Below are 27,570 nucleotides of genomic sequence, written 5' to 3'. Positions count from 1 at the left end.
TTTAATTGTTTATTTTTAAATAACTTATTTCATTACAGATAAAATAATATCTATGATAATCTTTGTTGGTTGTTTGGTTTATCTGTACGCAGCATAACAACACGACGACGATATACGAGTATTAATGCCACTATATAAATATTTATTAGTTAATGAGTTGTACTACTACATAGCGAGATTACATAATTATTTGATAAGGTTACGTAATATTTTTGATCGTAGTATATATCTATCTTTAAATATCTTAACTAATTACTATTTATAATATTGGTTTGTATAAAACTTATTATACAGAAAATTATAAAAAAATAGCAATAGACGAATTACTTGTTTTGTTTATTTCCTCTTTGACAAGGCACAGGTATGGTGCAATACAGCCATGGTCAGATTTTAAAATAAAATCTACTTAAGTTAAACAAGTATCTTTAAGATTTCATATAAGTCTTCAATTGATGATTTATTTAAAAATAAATTATAAATAGAGCACGTTGGATTCGTTTAAGCACTACATTTTTATACAATAATAGCTTAAAACATCGCACAAAATTAGGAATGTATCATAATCCTTACTTAATATAATATACTATATACATTTAAGTAAAACAGTATTTAAATTATAATAAGACAAAAACACATATTACTATTTGTATATAAATAATAAAAATCCTTTAATTCGTTTAAAATATAAATATATATTCGTTTAAAACAAAGAGAGCAATTACAGTTTTGATTTTGTGTGAAAATAAAATACTCTATTATGTATATATGTAGATTGTATTAAAATTTTATAAAAAATGATGTGCGAAAAATCCTATTTATATTTTTAACTCCAGTTTTTTTTTTAAATAAATTCACGACATAAGTGATATCTCGATCTTATTCATTAAATATTTAAATGATTTTGTCAAACAATCAAATTTCAACTATATTTCATTCAACTTACGCGTTTTTTTTATAATCCAATAATTTATACGATTATTAAAAACGAGATACTAATAGATTATTTTAAATTCGCTTACAAATAAAGATACTGAATGTTACGAGTTAAATATACATATATATTATGACTTTAGTGTCATAATATTAATAAATTCTATTTATTCATGATCTGTTAAAACATTCTGCTGTATAATAAATATCAACGTTAGAACAACATCAATAAGACACCAAATATCCAATAAATATTCTTCAACTTTAAACGTACAATAGTACACATTGGTCCATTATAGGAAAGCTCGTATATCTTCATTATTGTAACATCCATTCGTTCAATTAGATAGTTTCTCCAACGAATCGACGTAAATACAAGAGCATAATTTCTGCAGGAACCTCAATACACAGCCTGAGAATGCGTTGTAGCATTCGGGTTTCCCTTTCCACTTCACACATACGTAGTACACTGGGATACCGGATAGAAGAATCGCTAAACCTATCCCCGTGTCCATGGGGTTGGTGATCGCTGGGATGAATACCAGACAGCCAATCGCGAGGAGGAAGACGTAGGGTATGATGAGGTTGACTTTGATGGGTCTCGGCATGTCGGGCTTGGTCCGCCGGAGCCACAGCATGCCGACAACGGACGCGCCGACAGACAGCCACAATGTTTGCGAGAAATAATTGATTAGGTCGAATACATTGCTCGTCGTCAGCATCAGCAGTGAGAAGAAACACTGAAAATAAAACACAATGATATTTTAAATTACGATCTCAATTTCCATAAGGTTATTTAGCAATCATTTTATGTAAAGTTGTATTGTAAAAACTATTTTTTATATATGTACGGGGGGGTAACCTGTTTTTTAAATAACCTCAAAAAATAAGAATTAATTCTGACTCGGATTAGTACGATTAATCCAATTTAAAAAAAATGTGCTACCCTTGAGTTTTATAGGGTAAATTTATTTTTATCATACTATGAATGATAAACATTAATTGTATTAAAATTAATATGTGTTCTATTTCAATTTAATCTCATATTATATAAAGCTTTTCGTTTTTGTTTTTCAATGATTATTTCAGTTGTAAATAAATCCTAGAACAAGAAGAAACGGTTTTCGATGTTATGCTATGACGTAATCTTGTTCCATACAACATTTTTAGTAGACTATTCTCATTAGTAGTCACAATATATCATCAATATCAACACAGCTATTCTGTAAGAAGCGGACGCTCGATGCTCAATCCGATCGTAAAATGTTGAAAAGTGGTTTCCGGTACAACTCTCAAATAAAAAAATATTTTTATAAAATGATTGTTGTGGAACTCGTATATAGCTCACACAATACAAAATAATTTAATTAAAAAAAAAACTTAACAAATATAATGGTTGCCTAGAAGAGATCGCTATGTAGCGATAAGGTCACCAAAATTGTAGGCCTTTTTTATTAAGGTTTAGTCTATGTTGTATTTATTAATTGTCTCTATGTGTACAATAAAAGTATAAAGTATGTAAGTAATATTTTGACGACCTTCGTTGTCGAATAGTGAGTACACCAATTACGTTTTCATGGGTACGCCCCTCCGAGGTCCCGGGCTTGTTTCGCGGCCGAGTCGATGTAGAAAAGGTTCATTAGTTTTCTATTTTGTCTTGGGTCTGGGTGTTTGTAGTACCGTCATTACTTCTGATTTTCCATAACACAAGTGCTACAACTACGAATATTGGGATCATCAGAGTAATGCATGTGATGTTGTCCAATATTTACTTATTTATTTAATGAAAATATTTAAAGGTTACAGACATCAAAACAGCGTAGCAAGTAATGTCGGTTTCTAAAATTTCACGAGTGATTTAACGATCGAGTTTTGCGTCGATGGTTTCGTCATGTTCTTAGAGAACAGCTCCACAGTAATAAATTTGTCTTTAATTCAGTTCCGCAAATTCAGCACGCCCAATATATTACGCGAGTTTATCTTTCATATGACATACATACCAATAGAAAAACGAAACACGACGAGCCTAGTTGATTTTTATTTTCTGTTCGTTTTCACTTTCGCAGCGATTACAAGTCAGGACACTAACGTTTTAAATGTTACAGTTATGTTTATGTTAACGAAATTTCGTTGATATTTGGATTTCGCTATATATTATAATTTACAGAAAATTAATTTTAAATACAATTGTTAAATTATCTTCATCCAAAATTTTAAGTTTTGTTATGTTGTATATTATATGCATTCATATTTAATTTGATTGTGATAATTTTATAAATGTAAGGAAAGACATTACTTGCCTTTTAAAAATCGATAAATAATTTAATTTTGTAAATTTAAATCACTTACCGTAAATATAAGTGAGGGTATCGGAGTCTGCTTATCCACGTGGAACAGAGTGAAGAATCCGGGCATGTGACCTTCTTGTGCCCCCGTGGCGAAGAGGCGCGCTGACGTAAACAGTACTCCGTTGACTCCTCCGAATGTTGACAGAGCCACGAATACTGGGATCAACCAGCTCCACCCGCCGAATAGGCGATCACCGAAAACCTAGAAATATTATATTGTCAGTTTCTTTACAAACTGGAATAAAATTTCAGCACTTTAGAAGTACGTTTGGTTATAATATTTTAAAATTTCGTGAGGCCTAGAAATAATCATCACAAGTCATTTTCTAGAGAATTCGAGAAGTTTACTTGCAGGGAGGGTTGCACCCTTTCCCAGGCCAATGGATTAGAGTTAGTTTGTTGATATGGATTACAGTATCAATGAATTCTTGATTATAAGAAAAATTAAATGTCGGCTTTATTTTCAATGAAAGCTCTCGAAAATTTGTGATGGGTGTGTATGAGAAATTATGAAGATTCCGCCGAACGCTTTTTTTACCTTGTTCTTTTACTTAGGTAACTCTTTTCATAACTCTACAAGAAGCTCGTGTAGCACAGAAGAAACTTTACAGAAAAGTTTTCTATTAATAGTTATTACGACACAAGAAACTACACAATAGTTATTTTGTTAGTTAGTTAGTTATTTAGTTAAAGAAAACCCAATCAGAGTCAGAATTTATTCTTATTTTTTTAGGTTACTTTAAAAAAATCAGTTTGATGCTAGCTACCATTCGAAAACTTTCACAAGACTTCAGTACTTAATATTTTTTATTAATAATTTTACAGATAGGACTTACCGCAGCAACAGCCGGATTGGACATCATCTCCATTTTGGATACAACAGCGAAGTAGGCCAAGTTCGCCATCACGTAGATAATAGTCACCATCGGCATAGCGATCCATATCGCACGCGGCAAATTCCTGAAACGCAATAACTATCACTATGAAAAAGTTCCTTGGCATACTTAAGAGATAACGCATTTTATTATACATTTAGGGACACTACGGCATTATCATTGTAATAAAAAAATATCATCAGAATTTGCTTGTTTTTAATATAAAAGGTACACAGACTCTAGTTTTATTTTTGTTAATTGTTTTGCCTTAAAAATAAAACGAAGCCTTCTTGATTCCGTTACAGTAATTTTTATTTTTTTAGAATTATAAGAAATATATCATATCATTGATTTATAAATAAATTTAAAAATAAGTAATTTGTATGCCTTTGATTTGTCTATTAATTTTATTTAATAGATATAATTTTGTATTAGTTATAGATAATTAATATAATAATAATTTAATGAGTAGTTAAAAATCGAATATGAATCGGTATTAATGTGTTTGCAACCTAGATTAAACGTGATTCTATTATTAAACATATCGTATTGTATTAAATCTCTATTGTATAGCGACATGTCACACCAGTTTAATAATATAACTAAAATTAACTTTACTGCGTAATCACTCTTCATCTCAATATGTTTGCAAACTTTATGTTTAATTGATAAAGTTTTATATAAACTAAATCAATACACATATTATAAGTAAAATCTTTTTACTGACAAACTAAGTCTCCTCTACCTACTTAATTGTAACATAGGTACAAACATAATTTATACTTTTTACGAGTACGTTAAATGCGGGCTGTTTCAGATATGAATATTCCGACTAAAAAACGATACAATTTTTCAGCTGAAATCTAACATTTTTTTTACAATATAAATTTGTATAATGTTATATTTATAACAAATAATAAATAAAGAAGATTTCTTGAATAGCTTATGTATATATTACTAAGTAAATGAATAGTTTATTTACAAGTAACAAAGAATCATCAATAGAGCCGTCAGACTCGGTGGAGTATTCATAACAAAAGCTTCAGTACCATCTATCTCATATAATAGCTATAGACTTGTAAAGTTATTTATTGAAGCAAGCTAATTTACTTCTTCATAAAAAGGAAAATTTTATTTGACAAAATGATCGTATTAACGTATTTGATAAGGTCTATTTTCGAGATAATTTTTTCGGATCTTATTACACCGCACAATTACGAAATTGTTCAAAATCATCCACCTCTATTTCGATTTGATTCATGTTATCACATTACTCAAAATAATGTGTCTCAGTAATTTTTGTTCCCCCAACATCAACTCCACTTTAGACTTCCTAATAAAAAATCTGTGGTAATTTTTTATTTATTGGAGTTGATGTCATTTTTGGTCATGATATTACGTGATAAAAGGAACAAAGATGGTCTATCAAACTTAGGAATATTCCTAACCAGCACGCTATAAAATCGTCGAACTGTGACAATAATAATAATATAAAATCACAGTAGAGTAATATTTATTTGACTACCTCTGTGGTCGAGTGGTGTGTACACCGATTTTCATGGGTACACCACTCCGAGGTCCTGAGTTCGATTCCCGGCTGAGTCGATGTAGATCATCATTAGTTTTCTATGTTGTCTTGGGTCTGGGTGTTTGTGGTACCGTCGTTACTTCTGATTTTCCATAACACAAGTGCTTTAGCAACTTACATTAGGATCAGAGTAATGTATGTGATGTTGTCTCATATTTATTTATTTATTATTATTATTATTAATTTATTTCTAATGTGAATTAATAGGCAAAAGGAAAATTGCAAGATAAGAGTCGCACTAATTCGACTGAAAGTGTTATTCTATATCACCGAAAAAAGAAAAAAACAAAACGCTTTGAGTGTCTAACCCCTTCTGCTGAGACGACAAACGGCATAACTCTTATGCCGTCATGCCCTCTCTGACGCCGATTTCTTCCCCTCCTTTGCGTGGTGCGTATACTATACACTTCGTTACTATATTTGAATGCCACAATATAAATGTAAAGTGTTTTTCTATTTAAAGCGAACTGGAAACCCCCAATGACTCACACATTCGAAAATAAATTTAGTAGCCTTTTTTTATTAATAAAAATGTATCCACGATTATTTAAAAATATACACACATAAATATACCAAAGTGGTCCATTTAATTTATATAGTATGTAGTATATGTGTGAAGCTGACGCGCTGAGTAAGGATTGTATGAATAATGTATACAATAAGATAAGAGCAAAGGCACCGAATGAAAGTGAAATGTATGTAGATGTCGATACATATGCATGTACGTCCTGACACGGTCACTTGAATTACGATAACGAAACATGTATGAATACGTCATTCAATCTCTATACAGAACACATTATACAATAAAGGGTAAATTATACATTACAAAATCTTCAAAATCATGAATTACTTTTGTATGGGTACGGGCAATATATACTTAAATATAGAGATCTCTTTCAGAGTGACTTATCTTTATTACATTTTGGGGCGGTATTTTTTTAAATATGATTTCGGTTTACAATCACAATCGACACACACACACACACACACAAAAAATGATTACATTTTAAATCAGTTGTAAAAACAAAGCATTTTACTTGAATTAAAAAGTGTTTTTATTGTCTTTACAAAAGAATATCTGCTGTGATTCCTGCACGATCTTCGGTATTCAATTCATTTTCGTCTTAAAAAGGTATGAATAAATTTATTTGTTTGGGTAAATGTTTCAGATTCAGGTAATTTAATTAACCACTGATATTCATGCAACTACCACGTCAGCACGTCAACCCATATAATATACTTGCAGATAACCAACTAACTAACAAAGATATACCCAAAGAACTTTGTCATCAGACAGACGACCTATCGAAAACCTGACCGAAAAACCATTTGAATATATTCACATTCACGCGAATGATGAATGATGATTTGATTAATTTTTTTGATTGTGTTTCAGTCGCGACAAAAGAAACAGGCCGCATATAAAATTCTCGTGCTAAAAACGCACACAGCTTCTATTGTTTTACGATCACGCTTTATCACGTGACGATCGATGTGTGCGTGCCTAATTACAATACCAGCTGTTTAATATTTCCCCCGATATTCAAAGCAATTTATCCGTTTACATTTAAGCTCTCTTTATATACAAACTGCGGGAATCGTCTCGATAAAAGTCTATTTACCGAGCTCTCGCGGGAACTCCTTCAAATGGTTTGTCCACTTTCATTAAGTGTGTCAATCTTCTCTAGCTTAGTTACTGTTGGTAGTGAATAAAAATAAAACGTTCGCTTAAAATATTAATTCTGCTCCGCAGTTTTAAAAGGAAAGCTGTAGAGCTTTGAAGACTAAAACTGCAAAATGTTTACAGAACAACAATGACACTCATTAATATCAGAAAGTGACAATCTTAACTAATAATTTCGGATTGAAAACCATATCGTGCTCAGTGGTGAAGAAAAACGTCGTGAAGAAACGTGCATGGGTCTAATTTCAATGAAATTCTGCCACATTTGTCTACCAACCCGCAATGGAGCAGAGTGGTGTATAAACCTCTAAACCGCCAACCAAAAAGGGTGCATCCTAAGCTCAGCTGTACAACATTTACAGGCTGTTACTTAAATTTATATAAAGTACATTTATTTAAAGATCTAGAACTCGATCTAAAACTAGAACACCTCTATACATACTTGCGTCGTCTATTGTAATACAATAGTATTTTTAAATCACAAAACATGCAAACAGGTATGTTGATTACACATACAGGTGCGAAGAAGGCATTATATAGAAAAACTTATTTACTTATCATTTCAAATACATAACAATTAAATAAAAATTACAATATTATTTTAATTCAATTTTTATTGAATATATTGGCGTGGCACTGTACTTAATGAGATTATACATGCAAAATTAAAGTGCTAGATGCGATTTACTGTTTATGCACTTATATTATGTAGTACTTTTTGTATTTAATACATACATTATTTGTATTTTATGTATTGTTTTGTGAAGTATGAATATGATTACCGTGAATGAAATGGGTACACTAGTTAAGCTATATACTCAAAGGGTACTCCTTAATCTGTAAAAGGAGTACATAAATATATATTTTAATTTTGTTGAACCAAGCTCGTCAGTGTAAATATTTTTTATGAAAGTTATAAGTACAGAATGCGAGTAAGTGGGCGATAATGCAAGCTGCTTTATTGTATAACGAATATTCCTACTACTGAAAGTAACTGTATAACAATGTACTCGTATATAGTTTAAATAACAACTCGAAGTCAACTGTCTCGTCTCGTTTCTATAGAAATTTCGATAACAGTCCACATCAAGCATTTACGGTTTTTTTTTAAGCAAAATATATCCTATCGGAAATATTTAGTGCATTGCAGTTGAAATTATACAGCTTATATCATTATAAAGAATAAAACGTAAAATACGTTATCAATAAAAAAACGTCTTCGTTTTCTAGTCAGTTGAATTATTGTGAATTTTAAATTAGTATAAAATCACAATAGGAATTATTTAACCGAACGAAAAGAACACAGTTGTGGAGCAATATTATTAATAGATGCTAAAATTTAAATTTATTATTGTCATTCATACATTATTATCAAACCTTGGTCATTCTGTTTGTTACCACTTCAAGCATAAAGCGCTGAAACGATTTAAACGAAATTTCATATGGAGACAATTCGAGTAACAGGAAGAACATTTGCTATTATTATTTCATTCATTACTTTGGGGGGAATCAAAATCGGCTTGATAGTTTAATTAATATTTAAGAAGAAATTAATAATATATGTTTAGATACTAAAGTAAATATAATACTATTCTCAGTTAAGATTTTTTACTTCTAAATGATTTTTATAAAGAACTAGTCGATGCCCGTGGCTTTGATTTTTGATCTTCAGGTGAAATAAAACCTATTCCTTGATGTTCAAGCTTATTTCATAAAAAAATTCATCAAATGCGATAAATTGGTTTGACCTTGAAACACAACAGAGAATCGGTTACTTTCGCATTTATAATATAAGTGTAGATTGATAGACAAAAAGTGTAATGTCATTGTATAAAAAACGAAATAAGTAAACAAACGATCTTGGTCAAATCTTTATATACAATAAAATGGGTTCTATGGGTTTGGGTATGGGTGTGGGTGTGGGTGTGGGTATGGGTTCTTACTATATCCATATGTATGTATACACGGTACATATACCAAAATGACATATTTTACAATTTTTGTCTGTATGTTTGTTCCGGATGACCTCTGAAACAGCTTGAATTTCACGGTCCTTTGACTGACATAAAGCTGATGTGATAAGGTAGTAACTTAAGTAACTTAAGCTACAACCATTTTTTTTTTAATTGAATTGTGCACGAAGTCGCTTGCACAGCTAGAACATTGTAGGTATTTTTTTATTAATAGTTCAACTTGAATGACGAATGAATGAATGATTACTCGAATAAATACTACCTGTTGATTTCCAGGCAGGATACATTACATACATAAATAATTGTATTTAACTAATATGATTGTATTTTTTAAATTTTGAAAATGAGTAACTGCTGATTTTGTCGCCGGTTCTTTTCGGTAGAATCTACTTTCCGAACCGGTGGTAGCTTCACTTAATTGTTAAATGACGATTCAAAAGTGCATGTAAAAAAAACCCACTTGAACAAGGTTAATTTTGATTTTTTTTTATTTTGAAATAAAACATTAGAAAATGACTGATATGTTGTCGTATATTACATTTTTATATCAACAGAACTAATTGTTTTTATAAAAAACTAGTAGTCGCCCACGACTACACTAATATTTTAAGAGTTACATGAGACACAAAAGATCCTCAAGTTTCTTCCTTGAAGTTCAGCTTGTTTTATACCAAAATCGATTCAGTAGTTTTACCGACAGATAAACAGAAAGGCAGAGATACTTTCGTATTTATAATATTAGTTTAGATATAGAATATAACATAAAAAGCCGTTTAACTTTTATCGGGAGCGTGACACTCGTGCTGATACCAAACGAAGCTCGTTAGATAAATAAGTAGAAAACTTAAACGCAATAAATATCTTATCGTACCGTAATATTCGATCTGAGCAACAATTATAATGGTATTATGTCAATTTATATACAATATATTCTTGACTATAAATGAATTAATAAATAAATATTGGACAACATCACATACATTACTCAGATCAGAATGTAGGTAGCTAAGGACTTATGTTATAGAAAATCAGAAGTAATGACGTTACCACAAACACCCAGACCCAAGACAACATAGAAAGCTAATTTACTTTTTCTACATTGACTCGTCCTGAAATCGAACCCGGGAGTGGCGTACCCATGAAAACCAGTGTACACACTCCTCGACCAAAGGTCGTCGAATATTTCTAAGAATCTAAAAATCCTTTACTACGACCATAGTTAAATTAATATTTTCCTTAACCTAAACGACGCCACAAAGGGGAAAGGAAACTAGAGCTAGGTTTGGAGAAGCGATTACATCTCCTGTTAACCCGTACCATTGCAACTAGCAAACGTTAATAGCACTCTATAAATATGTCATAAGAACCATATTATAATAGGGTTGTTATGACATATTTATCATAAGGGACATTTCAATCACATTTTTTTCTCACGATTATTTTCATTAGAGCTGAGATGGCCCAGTGGTTAGAACGCGTGCATCTTAACCGATGATTGCAGGTTCAAACCTTAATTATTAATTTGTTTTTTATAATTCATATCGTGCTCGGCGGTGAAGGAAAACATCGTAAGGAAACCTTTATGTGTCTAATTTAATCGAAATTCTGCCACATGTGCATTCCACCAACCCGCATTGGAACGTGGTGGAATATTTTCCAAACCTTCTCCTTAATGGAAGAGAAGACTTTAGCCTAGCAGTGGGAAATTTACAGGCTGTGATTTTACTTTACTTTTATTTTCATCGTACATATCAATACAAATGTAGCGAAAGAGCAATTGTTCTTGTCCGTCATTTCATTAATATCTTGTTCAATAGCTTGTTCTAGTTACTGATCAATCAATATAAATATACTTTATTCAAATAAGCTTTTAAAAGCACTTTTGAAACGTCATTTTACGGAATTGTTATAAACGTAAAGCTCAGATTGGGAATGTAGATTCTACCGGGAAGAACCGGCAACTAACTCAGTGTTTACCCTTTTGAATGCAAGGCTATGTTAGTTGAATACAATAACATATTGCCCGAAAGTCAACAAGTAATATGAAAGTAATATGCTTATCGCTTATCAGCTTTATGAAATTGTGTTAAAAATATGCCTTATTTCTTAATATTTTAACAAATCGTATGAATTTATAAATCGGCACAGTCAAAAATATTTGCAGTATTTGGGTATAGAAAATAATTTCTCGCCACAGGAAGAATTTATTGTCAGTGGCTTCGTTAACTTGGGCTTATAAACTCATCGTTACTCAATGATAGACTAAGGCTATTATAATAACAAAGAATAACAATAGGTTATTTTATTTAAATTACAGGAAATCTTTACTGAAGTGTCAATAAAAATGAAAAACAAGTTAATGTCATGCTAACCGCAGGCTACATTATATTTTCATACAACACAGTCCGGCAGTAAATCGAAATCTTATTAATTCAAAATAAAGTTTTCTAACAAGACTAATTTAATATACGATGAATGTAGCACTCAGAGCGAAGACCGAACCTAAATTAATTTATCCATTCATTCATTCAACTGAAACTTATATAAAGCGGCTGTCTCTGTCAAAGTTAGTTCTAAATCTACAAATCTTATAAACAAGTACACTATTATTTAATTCAATTTACATAAATATATGTTTTTGTTAAATATAAGTACTATTTTAAAATTACATATTTACTTACTTATTATGTGTATAAGTTTATTTTGTAACTAACTACTTATTTTATCTTCATGAGCAATGATCCGTTTATCTCTATGTCATGTATGTTTATGTGTATGTTACAACGATCTCCAAAAATAATTATTATTTGCCACATCACGCTGTAAGTTGTTAGTAATACTATAATATTACTTGGTGGTAGGGCTTTGTGCAAGCCCGTCTGGGTATGTACCACCCACTCATCAGTTATTCTACCGCCAAATAGCAGTACTCAGTATTGTTGTGTTCCGGATTGAAGGGTGAGTGAGCCAGTGTAACTACAGGCACAAGGGACATAACATCTTAGTTCCCAAGGTTGGTGGCACATTGACGATGTAAGGAATACTTAGTTAATATTTCTTACGGCGTCATTGTCTGTGGGCGATGGTGACCACTTACCATCAGGTGGCCCATATGCTCATCCGCCAAGCTATACCATAAAATAAAAATAAAGGTATTGTGTACTTACTTATAAGGATCTTGAAGTTCCTCAGTGACGAAGTTTAGGTAGTTCCAGCCGCCGAACGCAAAGAGACCCGAATAGAAGGCCAAAGCCACCTTCCCGGCACTATACTCGCCTTCGAAAGCATTCTGGAAGTTTTCGTGATGACCTGCATAAAATAAAGTAACTTCAACACACACCTTCCGTTAATAAATTGAAAATTTCAGATGAAATAGCAGATTAAATATATATTTTTATCATTCCAGGCGAATTCAAACACGCAAAAACAAACAATTAGCTAATCCACAGAGATTTCGCATTCAAAGATCAGACTCAGACCGGTTTTACGCGCTTTTTGAGGCACGCCAGTTTAAGCACTCTCAATTCCCAGACACCGGCCTATTATTGTTTGAATATCTTTTTTTAATTCGTTTGATCACAAGCTCTTGGGAATTGCCTTACGATACCTACCCAATAGAACAACGAGGCACGTATAACATTATTAACCATAAGCAGATGCAATTTGCAATCAAATATATCAATGGTGGTAACTTCACTTGATATAGTGGTTAAATAACGATTCAAAAGTGCTTGTAAAAGCCTACTTGAATGAAGTTTATTTTGATTGATTGATTGACAATTAACCACAAGATGTCAACCAAAGCTAGCATTTCAAATACTGACCAATCAGAGTCGGATTTAAAGGTCTGGAGGCCCCGGGGCCACAAAGCAGTGAGGGCCCTAGACAAACAGAAGCGTGAACACCCTAATAATTACATTATTTTGAAATAATTCGTTTTTTTTATTTCAATCAGTAATCTATCATTTGTTTCGTATTTGTATCTGTAACTTTTAAAATATTAAATAGTAACATTATTATAATTAGACTATATCTCAGTATTTGTTAACTTGCTGAAAACTGTGGCCCCTCTCATGTGGAGACCCCAGGGCAGTTGCCCCGGTTGCCCTCCTAATACGTTGCCCTCCTAATACGGCCCTGTGACCAATACCACTCACTGATTAATCACGATATCTCAAAAACTAAAACAACTGGAGACTTGAAATTTGGTAGGTAGGATCCCTATAGGCTGTAGTCATCCGCTGAGAACCGAGAGAATTTTCACGTAACTGTACCTAAGGGGGTAAAGCGTGGAAAATTTGTGGTGCATAAATTTCGCGAGGGTAAAGCCGCAAAGTTCAACTAGTATTTAGTATAGATAACAAATATAGAGTCATTGACGTGCGGTAACTTTGTGAAACTTTATCCCTGTTGTATTGATTCTCACGCCGGCAGTGTAATTGGCTTGACATAATGGAATAAATACAGCGACAACAGACGTAATGATTTAAAATAAATCAATTTAGTTCGAACATGTCCAAATTATTAACAAGTCGGAACTTTATATGTTGTTTTCGTCAGGTTACTAATATACCTACTCCCGGTACCAAGATTCTATTAAAATAGGCCCAATTATATATTTATAAATCAATATGATTAGAAAATGGAACTCCGATAATGTAACAAGAACAATGTTGTGTTCAAAATAATATGTTATTGAGATGTTTCAAAGTGATACTAAAATATTTTCCTATCTAAGAGGTATTTAGGACCTTATCTAAATGTTTACTTAATTTTTTATCATACTTATTTTAAACTTTGTTAAATTATATAACAGTTGTTATTACATTATAGTCTAAACATCCTTTTCACGTTTTTATATATATTTTTTTTATTTTATGTAATTTATAAAAATGCATTTATAAAGCTGTAAGCCTTAGTCATCTATACATATAATAAAATGGGAGTGCCTGTTTGTAATATTAAAATAGCCCTTTTTACTGATTTTTACTCAATCCATTTGTATACACGCCGTACATATACCAAAGTAACATTTTTTACTATTTTTGTCTGTTTGTTCCGTATAATCTCTGGAACGGCTGGACCGATTTTGACGGGATTTTCACTGGCAGATAACTGATATAATAAGGAGTAACTTAGGGTAAAATAATATTATTTTTTGTCAAATTCAAACGCCTACTAGTTGCGGGCACAGCTAGTATTAAAATATAATTTGATATATTGACTATTTTTTTGGTTTGGTTTAGCTTATAACTAAGTACGTGACCTGTGGTGAGATTTGAATTCAGGTTAGATCGAATGAAGGTTAACGGTAATTTGTTTCTATTAAGACTTTTTCAACAGAAGCCTGGAAGTAAGAAGTCCGATGTGATACACTTGTGCCTCTGAAAGTATGTTAAATAGGTTAAACGTACGCGATGTTTGTCAGTAGGGTCAAATATCCAACCATTGAACTATAAGAAATTTGTACAGTACACTATTCTCTAGGCAGATGATTTTTCGACAATATTTCGACAACTGTTCAACATATTTGCTTAAGATGTTTTTCCTTAACGTTGAATCCGCGATTATTTAATAACACGGGAAAACATAATGGTATTAACTCGCATTTAAACCCACGTACGTTTGTAATATGCACATACTCTATCAACCAGATTATATAACACTATCGGGCATCGGCAAATAATTTCTTTGGTCGTGCATTATTTTCCCCAATAAAAGTTGATCAGCTGTTTTGTTGTTACATATTACTTACCGATACATATGTAGTATAATCCTGATATGATGATCACGACCAAAGCTAAAAGCTTCGATGTTGTGAACACATCTTGAATGCGCATAGTCCATCTAACGCTGATACAATTGATTGCTGTCAGCACACCTGTCGAAGAGACGAATAATTTAATCAATGTAAAAACTATTGAACATAAAAACAATTTATTACCATAAGAATTAACAACATTAAATGCTTAAATATATACAGTCACCAGTGAAGGCAATGAGGCGAGGTGTTATACTTTTGATGAAGCCTTTTGCTTTTTGAACATATAATTGTGTATATGTATGTACGTAAAGCAGGAAGATATGATTGTGAAATAAATAAAAAATAGCAAGGATTAGAAAAATTGCCTTTATTATCAATATTCATTAATTTATGTTCTAATCGAACAAAGATGTCATGTTCCTTATGTTTCAGTCGCAACATATATATAACAAAATTGGAGTGTCTGTTATAATATTAAAATAACTACTTTTTAGAAAATGCATATGTATAGGTATATGTATACACGGTATATATACCAAAATAGCATATTTTTGTTAATCTGTTTGTTAATATATATAATAAGGATTAACTTAGGCTATAGCAATAACTTTTTTGTTAAATTAAAATGGACAGGAAGTCGTGGGCACAACTAGTCTTGATTATTAACATAATCTAAGTTCCCTTAGTTAAGGATAGTGACAGTCGACGATGAAAGGGGAAGTTTATATTTCGTATAGGAGCCATGTATGTAGATGACCGATGGTGACCACTCACCCCTAAACAACTCACTAATAAAAATAAATAATTACAAGAAAATGCTAATAAATTAATAGGAAAAATACATGTCAGGAATAAAGCATAGCATTTATATCTTCGAGACCCTCAATGTGTATCTTTTAGACGACAGACACATGATTTATTACGGACATATTTATCGATCTAAATTTGTATCTTCATTATGCATGCGAATAAAATATGATCATATATCAATCTACAACATTGTCCTCTGATAACTGATTCCTTGAACCTTTTCTCGGAGATAAATAATACGACAAGTCAAACCATAATTATGTGGACCGTAATTTTTCCACAGACAAAAACTGTAACGAGGTCGTCTATAAATGAAAATTTTTAATATTGTTGTGAACATTTGTAAAAATACTTCACGTGGTGGTAGGGCTTTATGCAATCCGTTCTGAATAGGTATAATACCTACACATAAAATTCTACCAATAATACAATAGTCACAGCCTGTAAATTTTCCACTGCTGGGCTAAGGCTTTTTCTCCCATTGAGGAGGAGATCAGGAGCAGAATTTCGTTGAAATAAGACACAGGGAATTGCTGGTTTCCTCACGAAGTTTTCCTTAACCGCCAAGCACGAGATGAACCCGTAATGAAGTTTAAGAGAACAACACATACAAGTAGTAGTATACAAGAGTTCTAACCACTGAGCCATATCGGCGCTTCTATTTCAGAAATTCTACCGCCAATTAATAACAACACGCAAAATTATTGTATTCTGATTTCAAGGGTAAGTGACATTGATGTCGTACGGAAAGGTTTATAGCTTGTGGTGTATTTTATGAAAATGTCTGTGCAGGATGGCACTTTCCATCAGTTAGCCCATTCGTTCATCTACCTACATGAGTCTACTCACTGTAATAACTCCTGATACTTAATGTTTGCTTATAATATTCGGTTAAAATTCAATTACTCTAACCACAAGGTCACCTCGGCTATTATGCAATACAAGGATAATATACCGATAACTTACTCTAGTACCACATCATACTGGGATTGTATTATAACGAAACATATCTACATAAAAATCATTCTATATATTATCACTAATACATCACTGTGAAATTTACCAATTTTGTAGAAATACCTAAGTAAAAGAGTCTTAATGTGTAACATCCTGGCTGGTACTTCACTATTACCAAAAGTATAATAGTAAGTATGGAATTAGTATCGTCCATAAAAACAAGCCCAAGAAAAAAGTACTAGCAATTCAACCTCAATTCAACGCGGTCATATTATATACATTTTTTTTAAATTTCAATATTGGGTTAGGTCGTCAATGTCAATAAATATTAATTAAATACGTTAATGCAATTTACCTTCTACATGTATCTAAACCGAGACAATACCGAAATAAGGCTTATATTCGCTTGTTTCACTACATGAGTAATGAGTATAAATAAAATCGTCAAAAATGATATACTTCGACGGCATGTAATTTCCTGGTTTTGGTTTAAATTTTCTCCTTGCCTCATATTCACTCATATATAATGAGAATATACAGCTGTATGTTAATATATCCTAAGTCTTACTCTCCGATCAGTAATTGGGTTAAGTGGAAATTTCCGCAACAACAAGGAAGATGAATTACAGATAGCTTTTAAAGTATGTCAGTGTCCCAATACCTAACATACATATGTAAAAAATATCACTTGCTACAGAATTTACCTAATTTCTTTAATGTTATCTAAAGGTGTGACAGTGCATTTAAATAGAAAAATTTAATGACATTGTAATCATTTTGCTAATATATCAAAACTTTCACTTTCTTCCGACTGATTAAACTTCGTTTCATCTGCTGTTCATCTGTTTCAATTTCGTTTTTCTAATCCTCTCTATATCTCCAGGGTACAAAATAATAATATCCTAATGAACAAGTTTTGCCACAGGAACCAATCTCAAAACTTCCTGCGCTGGAGATACATACATACTTATCAGCTACATCTTAGAGTAACGGAGAGATATGCTCTATTAACTGAACTTCGAACCTCAAGATCGAAAGTCTCATAAGCTTGAGATTATTGCTATATAGGTAGGCTACATTGTTCAACTATAATTTATACTCGAGCACATACTCGCTCGAACAAACAATTATATGATTGTATTAAAGCTCCCTTATGAATAATAACTAATAATGTTTACCTTTAATGTTGCACGGATATCATTTATTATGATATATAACCTTTTTGTTTGTCATAAATTCCTTCATATGATTATTTCAATAAAAGTTACAAGAATATATTAATGATAATTAATGTTAGCACTATTGAGATTTACCTTTTGTTTGACATTGACATTTTTAAGTGGTCAGTTGTACCTATTATTATTACTTCAGAGTAACTCTCTAAGGAACAAACTTTTAATTTAGAACCATCATCAAAGTTTGCACTAAATATATGATTAAAAATAGAAACTGGCTGCGAAATATTATAAAGAATACCACCAGAATTTTACCGTTGAATCCTATTTCCAATTCTTAATTTGAAAAGGCTTTTGTTGTGAACAAATACAAATATTGGATACCATATGAGACCTTTTACCTCAAACTAAACTGATGAGTATTTCAATAATTACGATAAAGGAGTATCCCAAGATACTATTCTGTCTCGATTTTATTGAAATCAATTACATTTTTTTATGTTATATAATTCACAATATGCTACACTCGAAAGTAACAATGATTTATACATTGGCTGTATAACAATTTACGAACTCATTTAGTCTGGTGTAATAGGATGAAGTGAATATCCGATGCCCAACCTCTGATCAATCTCTCATATTGACAATGATCAGTGATCTGGGGCGTCACTATATATGCATATAGAAACATGAGGCATACTGAATTTAGTAGCCAGCTACTAATACTGATTTTTATCTCTTTATGTTACTAAAATTAATTTCTGAACTATGTACAACAAACAGATTATTTTAAAAATTCGAATGTTTTTTTTAACATTTTGGAGTATAGGCTCAGATTCGACTTAAAATTATTGCTTAATCTTATATATGTGACATATCATATCATCTCTTTTATAAAAAAAATTAAATGTTTTTATATTTCTTTTATCTTAAATTAGTCTTGAGATTTTAATATTAAAAAAAAACTATTTCAAATCGAGTCAGAAATAAACTATATCAGAATAGGATAATATAATAGCCCAAGATCGCTGTAGTGATTATCATATTTACACTCAAAAGGACAGCGACCTGTAATACCAGTATCTGCAAGGCATTTAATAGCTTTAAAGTAACTGTATTTGTTTCCAAGATATACACGGATTCATGGAAAGTGAAATAAAGTCGACGATGGAAAAGAACTCGCAAATAGATAAAAAAAATTAAGTCCTACACTGAGTATTGCAACATATATTAAAATGAATTAATTAATATGATCTCTCTTTATATTATATTAATAATTAATATACATTTATATGAGCGGTAGTCCTTTAGTCCAGTCACTTTTTACATGTCAAAATGTACTTAAGCTGAAGTGGCTGATTTTTTATCAGCTTGAAATAATAAAAGAACTTATCAATAAGCCTTTCCTAATGCATTTTTCTGCAGAAATCCGTAATTTATAAAAGGATTTAAATATTATTACTATATTTGATGGGTTTAGTGATAAATTCGAAGAAATTTTGTCAAATATTTATTTGATTTAAGTTTTATTATATATTTCGTGTATTTTTTTTATAATAATATTTAAAAGCGATCCTAGAAAGCGTCAACGTAGTTATTATAATTGCGATTTTCATATCGTAATGAAGAGTTACAAATAAAAACAGAATTGATCGTTTCAAGATGACGGAGAAAGCTTTCTTATGAGCTTGAATATGCTTGACATTTTCTAATTACATACTGCATTATAATCACTATTAATTTAACATTATCTATCATAGACTCTACTCGTGCTGCCTTCGGGTGTAATGTCAAATTTAATAGATATGTAGCTTAAGGCATAGACAATTTAACTTTTTTTTAAATTCCTAAAACAATATATAAACGTCCTCCAAGATAATTCTAATGTTAACTAAATTATCTACCATAAGTGAAATACTTTAATCGCGATCTAATATGTTTATTTCTCTTTTAAAAAGTCGTTAAAGCAATGTATGTGGAGTGAGATTAGCGTAATGATATTATGATGAGATCTTACCCGTAGATAATGTTTGTCGTCCTACTGGCGCCAACGGAATGACTTTATGAGTCATATATATTCAATACGATTTGCTTAAACTAATTTAATAAAAACTAACTTACTGTATTAAAAAAAAAATAGATTAAGGATTTTTCTTCAGTTATAATATTTTTTAAATTTAGAATATTAGACTGATGTATATAGAATTAATTTAAATATAGAATACACATACGCATTGAGTTAATTTATAGATGTTTCTCTATTTTCCTTTTAAGTATTATCTGAACTTGCAATTTAGGGAAAGGATTTCCCTGTAATTACAGCTTCGCATATATTGAAGATACAAAAAACATTGACATAAAGATATTTTTTAAAAAGTATACTAAATTTTCCCTTATGTCAAACCCATAATACACACCAATTTTAAGAAAACGAATTATCTAGTGAGATAATCATAATAATGAGCCTTGTCTGAAACGCATGATTAATCTGTCTTGAATAATTAAGGTCAGCACTAATAGCTTAAGCCTTAAGTATGTCACCAGCTAAAAAAATGTGGTTTTTATTTTACAAGCATTATCTCAGCATTCATACACTAGAACATAACTATTTGGTATGTAAGTATAACAAAGTTTATTAATAAACTATTTATGAACGTTAATAGTTTTGAAAGTATATCGAGCATTATAGTGTTTAACTTCACATCGTCAAAGGTCATTCGTCTATAACTTGACAATGACACTAAAATGCGAAATATTTTAAACATTACACATGCTAACCTTCAAGTACTTAACTTTTTATTAAACTTTACAACTAGGTACTAATATTACTAACTATATACTACTATAATCTTCTATTGTTTTCAATATTAGTTCAAACTTTTTACAATGCTTGCCGAAAATATTGTTAGTAGTTATAAGTAATTGTAATATTTCAAATTATAAAAGAAATTTTACTCACACAAACAAACAGCAGCAAGAAGTTTGACTGCATCTTGAGGTGGATCACATTCGGGGAAGAAGGGCTTAACGACATAATGTCCAAATGTCAGCGCCACGATTGCCTGCGTCGTCGGTCTGATGATAAGTAGAGCTATCCACATCCTCAGGAAGGCAGGCAAGGGACCGAAAGCGGTGTAGATGTAAGCGTAATCACCGCCCGACCGGCATATTGAGGTGCCGAGTTCGGCGTAACAGAGTGCCCCTAACGTCGATAATAGCCCACACACGAGCCATATCAGTAAAGACGCGGCTACTGATCTGTAACAAATACATAAATACATCAATACACGAATAAAACGATAAATCAAATATCATATTTAACGAGTGAAAACTGTTGGGGCATAATATAAAAATGATACAGGAAGTGATCACTGTGTGAGTTTTGCCACCGATTCAGTCAGACAGTTCGTTTCTTATAATCAACTCTATAAGAATTTTCCACGAATTGTCATGGAATATAATACTGTTTACTGCGTGCGTACTTATACGGTGTGCTCCTATAACATGATCTGAGAAGGATCGGTATTTGGGTGAAACCACAGTGAAATAGGATATGACATATGACTTCACCTGGGATTAACATTTATCGCTTTTAAAAATATAAGTAATATATCTCTATATAGAATGGAAAGAAGTTCCCTAATAGCAATTGATGGACTAATTTAAACTAATTGGTGTTGATTCTGTTTTCACAATACAAAAGACCGATGGAAGATTATTACTAGAAAAACACTCTGTATCCAAGTATATAACCCTTAAACAGAACGGTTGGTGAGTAAAAAACCATAACACACTTCTAAAAAGATGACAAAAAAAATGAGTAGGTAACTCAAACTACAGAAATGTTTTTATTAAATTTACAAATACGAGCGGTTATTTTCGTGTTTGTAAATGAAATAAAAACGATTCTGTAGTTTTAGGCATGACGTGCTAAACATTAAAATAAACTAAGGGTCGTTTCAGAAAGGTGATAACTTTTGTGTGTTGATAGAGTAGGTTCTGATCAGCCTTGGCCCTGTTGCCAACTCGTTGCGTTCACTATTCAACTGTTGTTAGCAAGTTCGATTCAATAACTGTAATCACTGACATTAATAAAATTATAATTAATAATATTGTGTTGTCATTAAAAAACGAGATTAAATATTTTTGCTTAAGTATTTTTAGCTCTTAGTGTGTGCAAATCAAATATTTTTTTAGTAATAAAAATGTTCTTAAGGAAATACTTCGAGTATATGCATAATTGTATATAATACTAATATGTTTTATCACCAGTATCAATATTTTCTCGGAATAGTATTGAAGCTTTTTTGGCTTAGCTAATAGATATATTATTGTTTTTCTATTTCATTCGCTAGCTTAAGTTTATCTCTCTTAAGTGTGTTCTTTGCTATAAGCTATGTGCTATCTCTTGTGCCAAATGTGTGCAAATTTTTAGCTTAATTGGTTGGAAATTATTTCAAATTGATAGATATAAATTTCATAACAAATTTTAGAAACATTACTCAATAAACTTAAGATATAGTTAATTAGTTTGGTGGAATTGGTATTCATTGATGCAGGATAACTAGTAAATTTAATAGTATTTGATTAATATAACAATGTTAATATATATAATTTACAATATAACAATGTTAATTTATAGAAAAGGGTTTTAAATTACCTAGTTCCTCGTCGGTTTTTTTCAGTAAAATCAACTTTAGGATCAAGTATTAGCTTTACATTTTATTCAAAATATGGCCATCCAAAAGTCATTTCATGAGTGTAATTGAATAAAGAATATTTCTGTTATTTTAACCACAAGCTTTATTAGAATTATATACATTTTTTTTGCATTAAAAATGGGTACTCGAATTTAAAACACTATATAACCCTTATTCTTCCACAAGACAATTAAAGGAGTACATTACAAGTACTTGTGCTAATTGGCACAGTTAAAATTGAAGATGAAAATTGACACCCATTCTCTTATTTGCGAAATTAATTTTAATTTTCATCTGACTTCGTGCGTAAGACAAACCTTTATTATATATTTATTTATTCGGTTATAATTATACATTAGTCACGAACGATTACAAATGCTATTCTGTGGGAAATCACATCGAATCTCACTTATACGCTATTTATCTTCATTCCTTTTTAGTATTGCAATTATTAAGATCAATTTCGTTTTTAAATTTTAAAATTTACTTCAGAATATAATTCTACAGTATTTATTATATAGTACACTAATTATTTCCAGATGATAGTGTAAAAATGGCGGCAACAATAAGCGAAAAAACGGTGTGACTGTCAATTATTTTGGAACGGAAAGCTTATTACAAATCAATAAAATTATTGATTCATTTTTTTTGTCTGTACTATAAATTGCTCTAACATAGACAGAATGGTCGAGTTATGTTCCAAACAACTGTTTAGTCGGCCCACACTGACTTCCTATTTAACCGTTTTTTATGCAGTGTCTTATTTTTAAACTAAGATGAAACTAGGAGCTGATTTCATTACAAAAATTACCATCCTATCGATTTATAAGAAATCATTTATAATCAATCAGACCAGTAGAATACAGATATCTGTGCTGTTCAAGAACATTATCTATCTCTTTGCGAAATTTCATTCTGATCCGTTCAACCGTTCTAGAAAAATTTAGTAACTTACATACAAACTTTTTACTATATCTATTCATCCATTCAAACTTTGTACAAAACGAATCTTGAGATACTATGGTGCGATAAAAATAGTACTTTTATTATTCTTGTTTCAAGCTGTCAGGCGAAATGTTTAATTCAATCATTACATCATACAAAACATGTCGCACAGTTTAAAGTTACCTATTTAGGTATAATTAGAATGGTCAGTGAAAAAGCGGAGATGTCTCAGTGTCAGATTAGAATAAGTGCATCTTAACCGACAATTTGAGGTACAAGCCCGAGCAAGCAACGAATTCATTTTCATGTCCTCAAATCAACTCTACCAACTGGCATTCAAGTAGAATGATTGAATATGCTATACTTAAATCTCAAAATAATATAGAATCCATAGATGATTCAAACTATCGATTAAATATATCGCATTCGAAATATAGTGTTGTTTATTTGACTTACGTCTTATTGTGGTCAGTATAGATTATTGTAAATACAGTCGAACTTTACTCGCGACTTCGGTATCGGGGACAAAAAATTGTATTGTCTTTTCAAGTAATACTACCATATTAAACTGTATGAAAAGCACTACGTGAAGAATATATATAGTTATAAGAATATATAAAGTGTAACATAAATAATGAATTAGAGTAATAAGTTAATTTCCGGTACAATGCTAGAATCGATTTTCCGGTACAGTGGTATATACTCGTACATTTAATTAAAATATTTTTAGTTTAATCATAAGTTCTTTAAACTCACATATTTTTATTTTTATTGGCTTTATTTCACTATAGGAAAATAATAAATATTGAACATTACATTTAATATATCCCCTTCGCTCTTCCTAGATCAGCCTTATCTTTACATGTCAATAATAATTTCTAACTTAATCTTAAGCGTTAAATAATAATTATGCAATAATTAATTATTTAAATAAAATATCTTCGAACTTGAACGTAACGCTAACTACCGACACTGATATAAAAAAACCCAGGTACCCATTCAAATTCACAAAAAAACACCAGTCGGTTATGTAGAGTTCAATGACATATACACATACGTATGAATTGTGTACGTAATTAAACTTGGTCGTAGGGCTTTGTGTATAATATGCCACAACGCCTATAAGTGCAAAATCATAAAATGGCAGTAGTAATTTAATTACTCTATTAATAACAATATAATTTTAATCATTTCATCGACGAAATCTTATTCATTATTCAACAATCAATTTTGTATCATTATATCCTCAGTTAAACTGGTCTAAATACATATAGTTACCGCCCCAAGAATCAAGTTTATAAAATTTAATTTACACACAACAACACGACAGTTACTTGTGTTAAACAAAAATAAATAAATAAATGCAAATATATACACTTAGCTGCCTAATAGGTACTGAAGGCTAAAGGTTATTGCAGGTATGTCTAAATTCTGCACAATTTCCTTTCTTTTATAATAATTACTAATTAAATACATAAACGAGTATCTTTTGGAAGCATTACGGGTTTATACTTCGTAACAATTAATAAAAAACTACGAAGAAAACCATTCCGCATGTGTTGAATGAAATTCTGACACAAGTGCATTTATATATTTCATTCATATTCATATATTTCATTAGTACCATTTAGTGGAATATACCTACTGAAAAACTTCTCTATCAGACAAAGCTGTTGACTAGAACTTTCGATCTTATTATCATTAACTATTATAATGATTCGTGATTAACTTTTTTGCATACATTTAAATTTATTCATAGACAAAGTTAAAAATCGACGAAAACCTCTTAAAAATGTTTAAGAAAAATATAGATAGTTTATTTATAGATAATTTATTTCAATCGAATTAAACTATATACTAATAAATTAAATTGCGTAAGATAATAATTATTAAAAAATAAAAATTACTCTACAATATATGTCGCGGTCACAACTTTATTAGTTTATTATTTCTTATTTTAGTCTTATAGGCTCTTATATCGTGAATTACTACAATTTTTCACAATAGTTCATATATTACCATCGGTTTTCATGCTTCATTTAAAACTATTAAGACTTAGTCGAGAACGCATAAATATTCTTAAAAATCATCTAGTCCTAATTTATCACCTGTTAAATAGAAAATGTATTTCCTTCAATTATATCGATACTTTATATTTTATACCTACGTGTACTATTTCTTTAAAAATAAATAATGTACCTATTTCAACACTTTATCGTACTGTTTAATTTAGAATGTATTTCGTATTTAATGAAGTTGCTATTTTTGTTAATTTATTACAAATTAAACAGCAGAGCATGCGCATTGCGTTATTTCTATTTTGCGAGCAAAAACAATATTAATAGAAATGTAGAGGCGGGAATTTTGACACATTTACTCACCCCGTGTAAAGAAAAACTCCAGTCGGAGATATGAAGATTCCTGAGCCAATTATTGTTCCAATAATTATACCGACACCGTTAAACAGTGTTATTTTACGTTTTAATGTCACTTTTCCGTCGCCGGCTTGAGTTTCTTCGCCCATGCCGCAAAAATCAATCACGGACAGCGATAAACAAAATGCACGTGGCTCAGTGAGCTTCAACTGCTACACTGTGTGAAACGAAAACTTACGAACTGTTCCAAGAGGTATTTATTACACGACTGATTCACTTTCTGTTACCATCTTTACGATCTCCGAAACTAGACACGAAGAGAAGTTGACGTCAAAAAGTACGTGCAACGTGTGACGCGTAAAAGGCGAGTAGCCACCTCGGCGCATGTGTGGCCTGTGATTTTATGAATGCGATTACTGAGTAGCGAGTACCTAGTGTTTCATACGCAATGAGCGAGATAGCGAATATTTAAACCGGTCGTTAGACAGAGTAAAAGCATCGTTCTGTCAATGTTAAACTAATGCTACAGCGGGCATTTTTTAAAATAATAAGATGTAACGGTTGGGTTTTTTTTTCGTTGGACCCTACTCAATAAAGATGAAAAATAGATATTATTTAAAACAAATAATAGATTTAAGTTTAGTTATATGAACGGGTATAAGAGTGTTATAATTTAAAAGCAAGACATAATACTGATGCCATTTAAAGAACTTGTTGCATCATTTTCTTGAAGCTCTACATTGATCTACATCGTTCTGACCGACAACAATTTACTATTTACCAAACATCCGTCTACCTACTCATATAAAAGCAGCGTCAGCATTATCAATTATAATAAAAACATTACCTCATGCAATTAAATTACAATTGTATTATTATTTATTATTATAGAATCGCTTGTAAGTATTAAAAGAGCTGGTATTTATTGGTACTCTACCTTCATGAACACAGTTATATAATATTTGGTGTTGAAATTAAATTGTATTATGGAATTTATATTAAAAAGCTGTTAGTTTTAGAAACTATATTACAAAAAACGATTTCGTCGATAAAAAATGTCATTGAAGTCAATGTTCCATATAATTTTCTTAATTCACAATCGTTTACGTTGAAGCCGAGATTTTTCTTGGAAAATAGCTATAGTACCATATTTCATTTTAAATCAAAATCGATCTTACAAATTAAATGAATACTTAATTAAAAATACCATTCCAAACGTGTAGACTGATTATTGTAGGCGCTAATAACTAGAAGTAATTTAAGGAAAGCTGGTTTCCAAATAGGAAGTTAGATGTTTTCCAGTACGATTTGAGAAGGCGGCTGCATTAGACTTTCTAATATCTTTATTCATATTTATTTTAAAATCTATCCTGTGTTGTAAACATAATTAACAGATATAGATATAGGTAAATATATCACAATATTTTATACAAGTAATACAAA

General features: G+C 30.9%; 1 protein-coding gene across 1 annotated transcript; it reads right to left on the bottom strand.

Moving 5' to 3' along the window:
- Nucleotides 1-77: 77 nt before the first annotated feature.
- LOC124531148 (large neutral amino acids transporter small subunit 2) lies at nt 78-26,548 on the bottom strand. Its single transcript, XM_047105616.1, has 7 exons — nt 26,134-26,548; nt 21,067-21,365; nt 15,157-15,282; nt 12,569-12,710; nt 4,115-4,238; nt 3,280-3,480; nt 78-1,670 (listed from the first exon to the last, which is right to left on the bottom strand). Exons 1-7 carry the CDS (start codon nt 26,274-26,276, stop codon nt 1,269-1,271), a joined length of 1,437 nt encoding a protein of 478 aa, XP_046961572.1. The 5' UTR covers nt 26,277-26,548; the 3' UTR covers nt 78-1,268.
- Nucleotides 26,549-27,570: the final 1,022 nt, after the last annotated feature.

This window comes from Vanessa cardui, chromosome 7 (assembly GCF_905220365.1).
Source record: "Vanessa cardui chromosome 7, ilVanCard2.1, whole genome shotgun sequence".
Taxonomy (NCBI): domain Eukaryota; kingdom Metazoa; phylum Arthropoda; class Insecta; order Lepidoptera; family Nymphalidae; genus Vanessa; species Vanessa cardui.
This window is presented reverse-complemented; position numbering and strand designations above follow the sequence as displayed.

What these genes read in the sequence shown, in the direction of transcription:
- LOC124531148 (XM_047105616.1), bottom strand. Translation starts at nt 26,276, where the DNA reads ATGGGCGAAGAAACTCAAGCCGGCGACGGAAAAGTGACATTAAAACGT. An exon ending in TCTTGCTGCTGTTTGTTTGT is followed by an intron (nt 15,283 to 21,066) that starts GTGAGTAAAATT and finishes TCTCTTCGACAG; the next exon opens with GTGTGCTGACAGCAATCAAT. An exon ending in CCAATCCGGCTGTTGCTGCG is followed by an intron (nt 3,481 to 4,114) that starts GTAAGTCCTATC and finishes TAATATTTCTAG; the next exon opens with GTTTTCGGTGATCGCCTATT.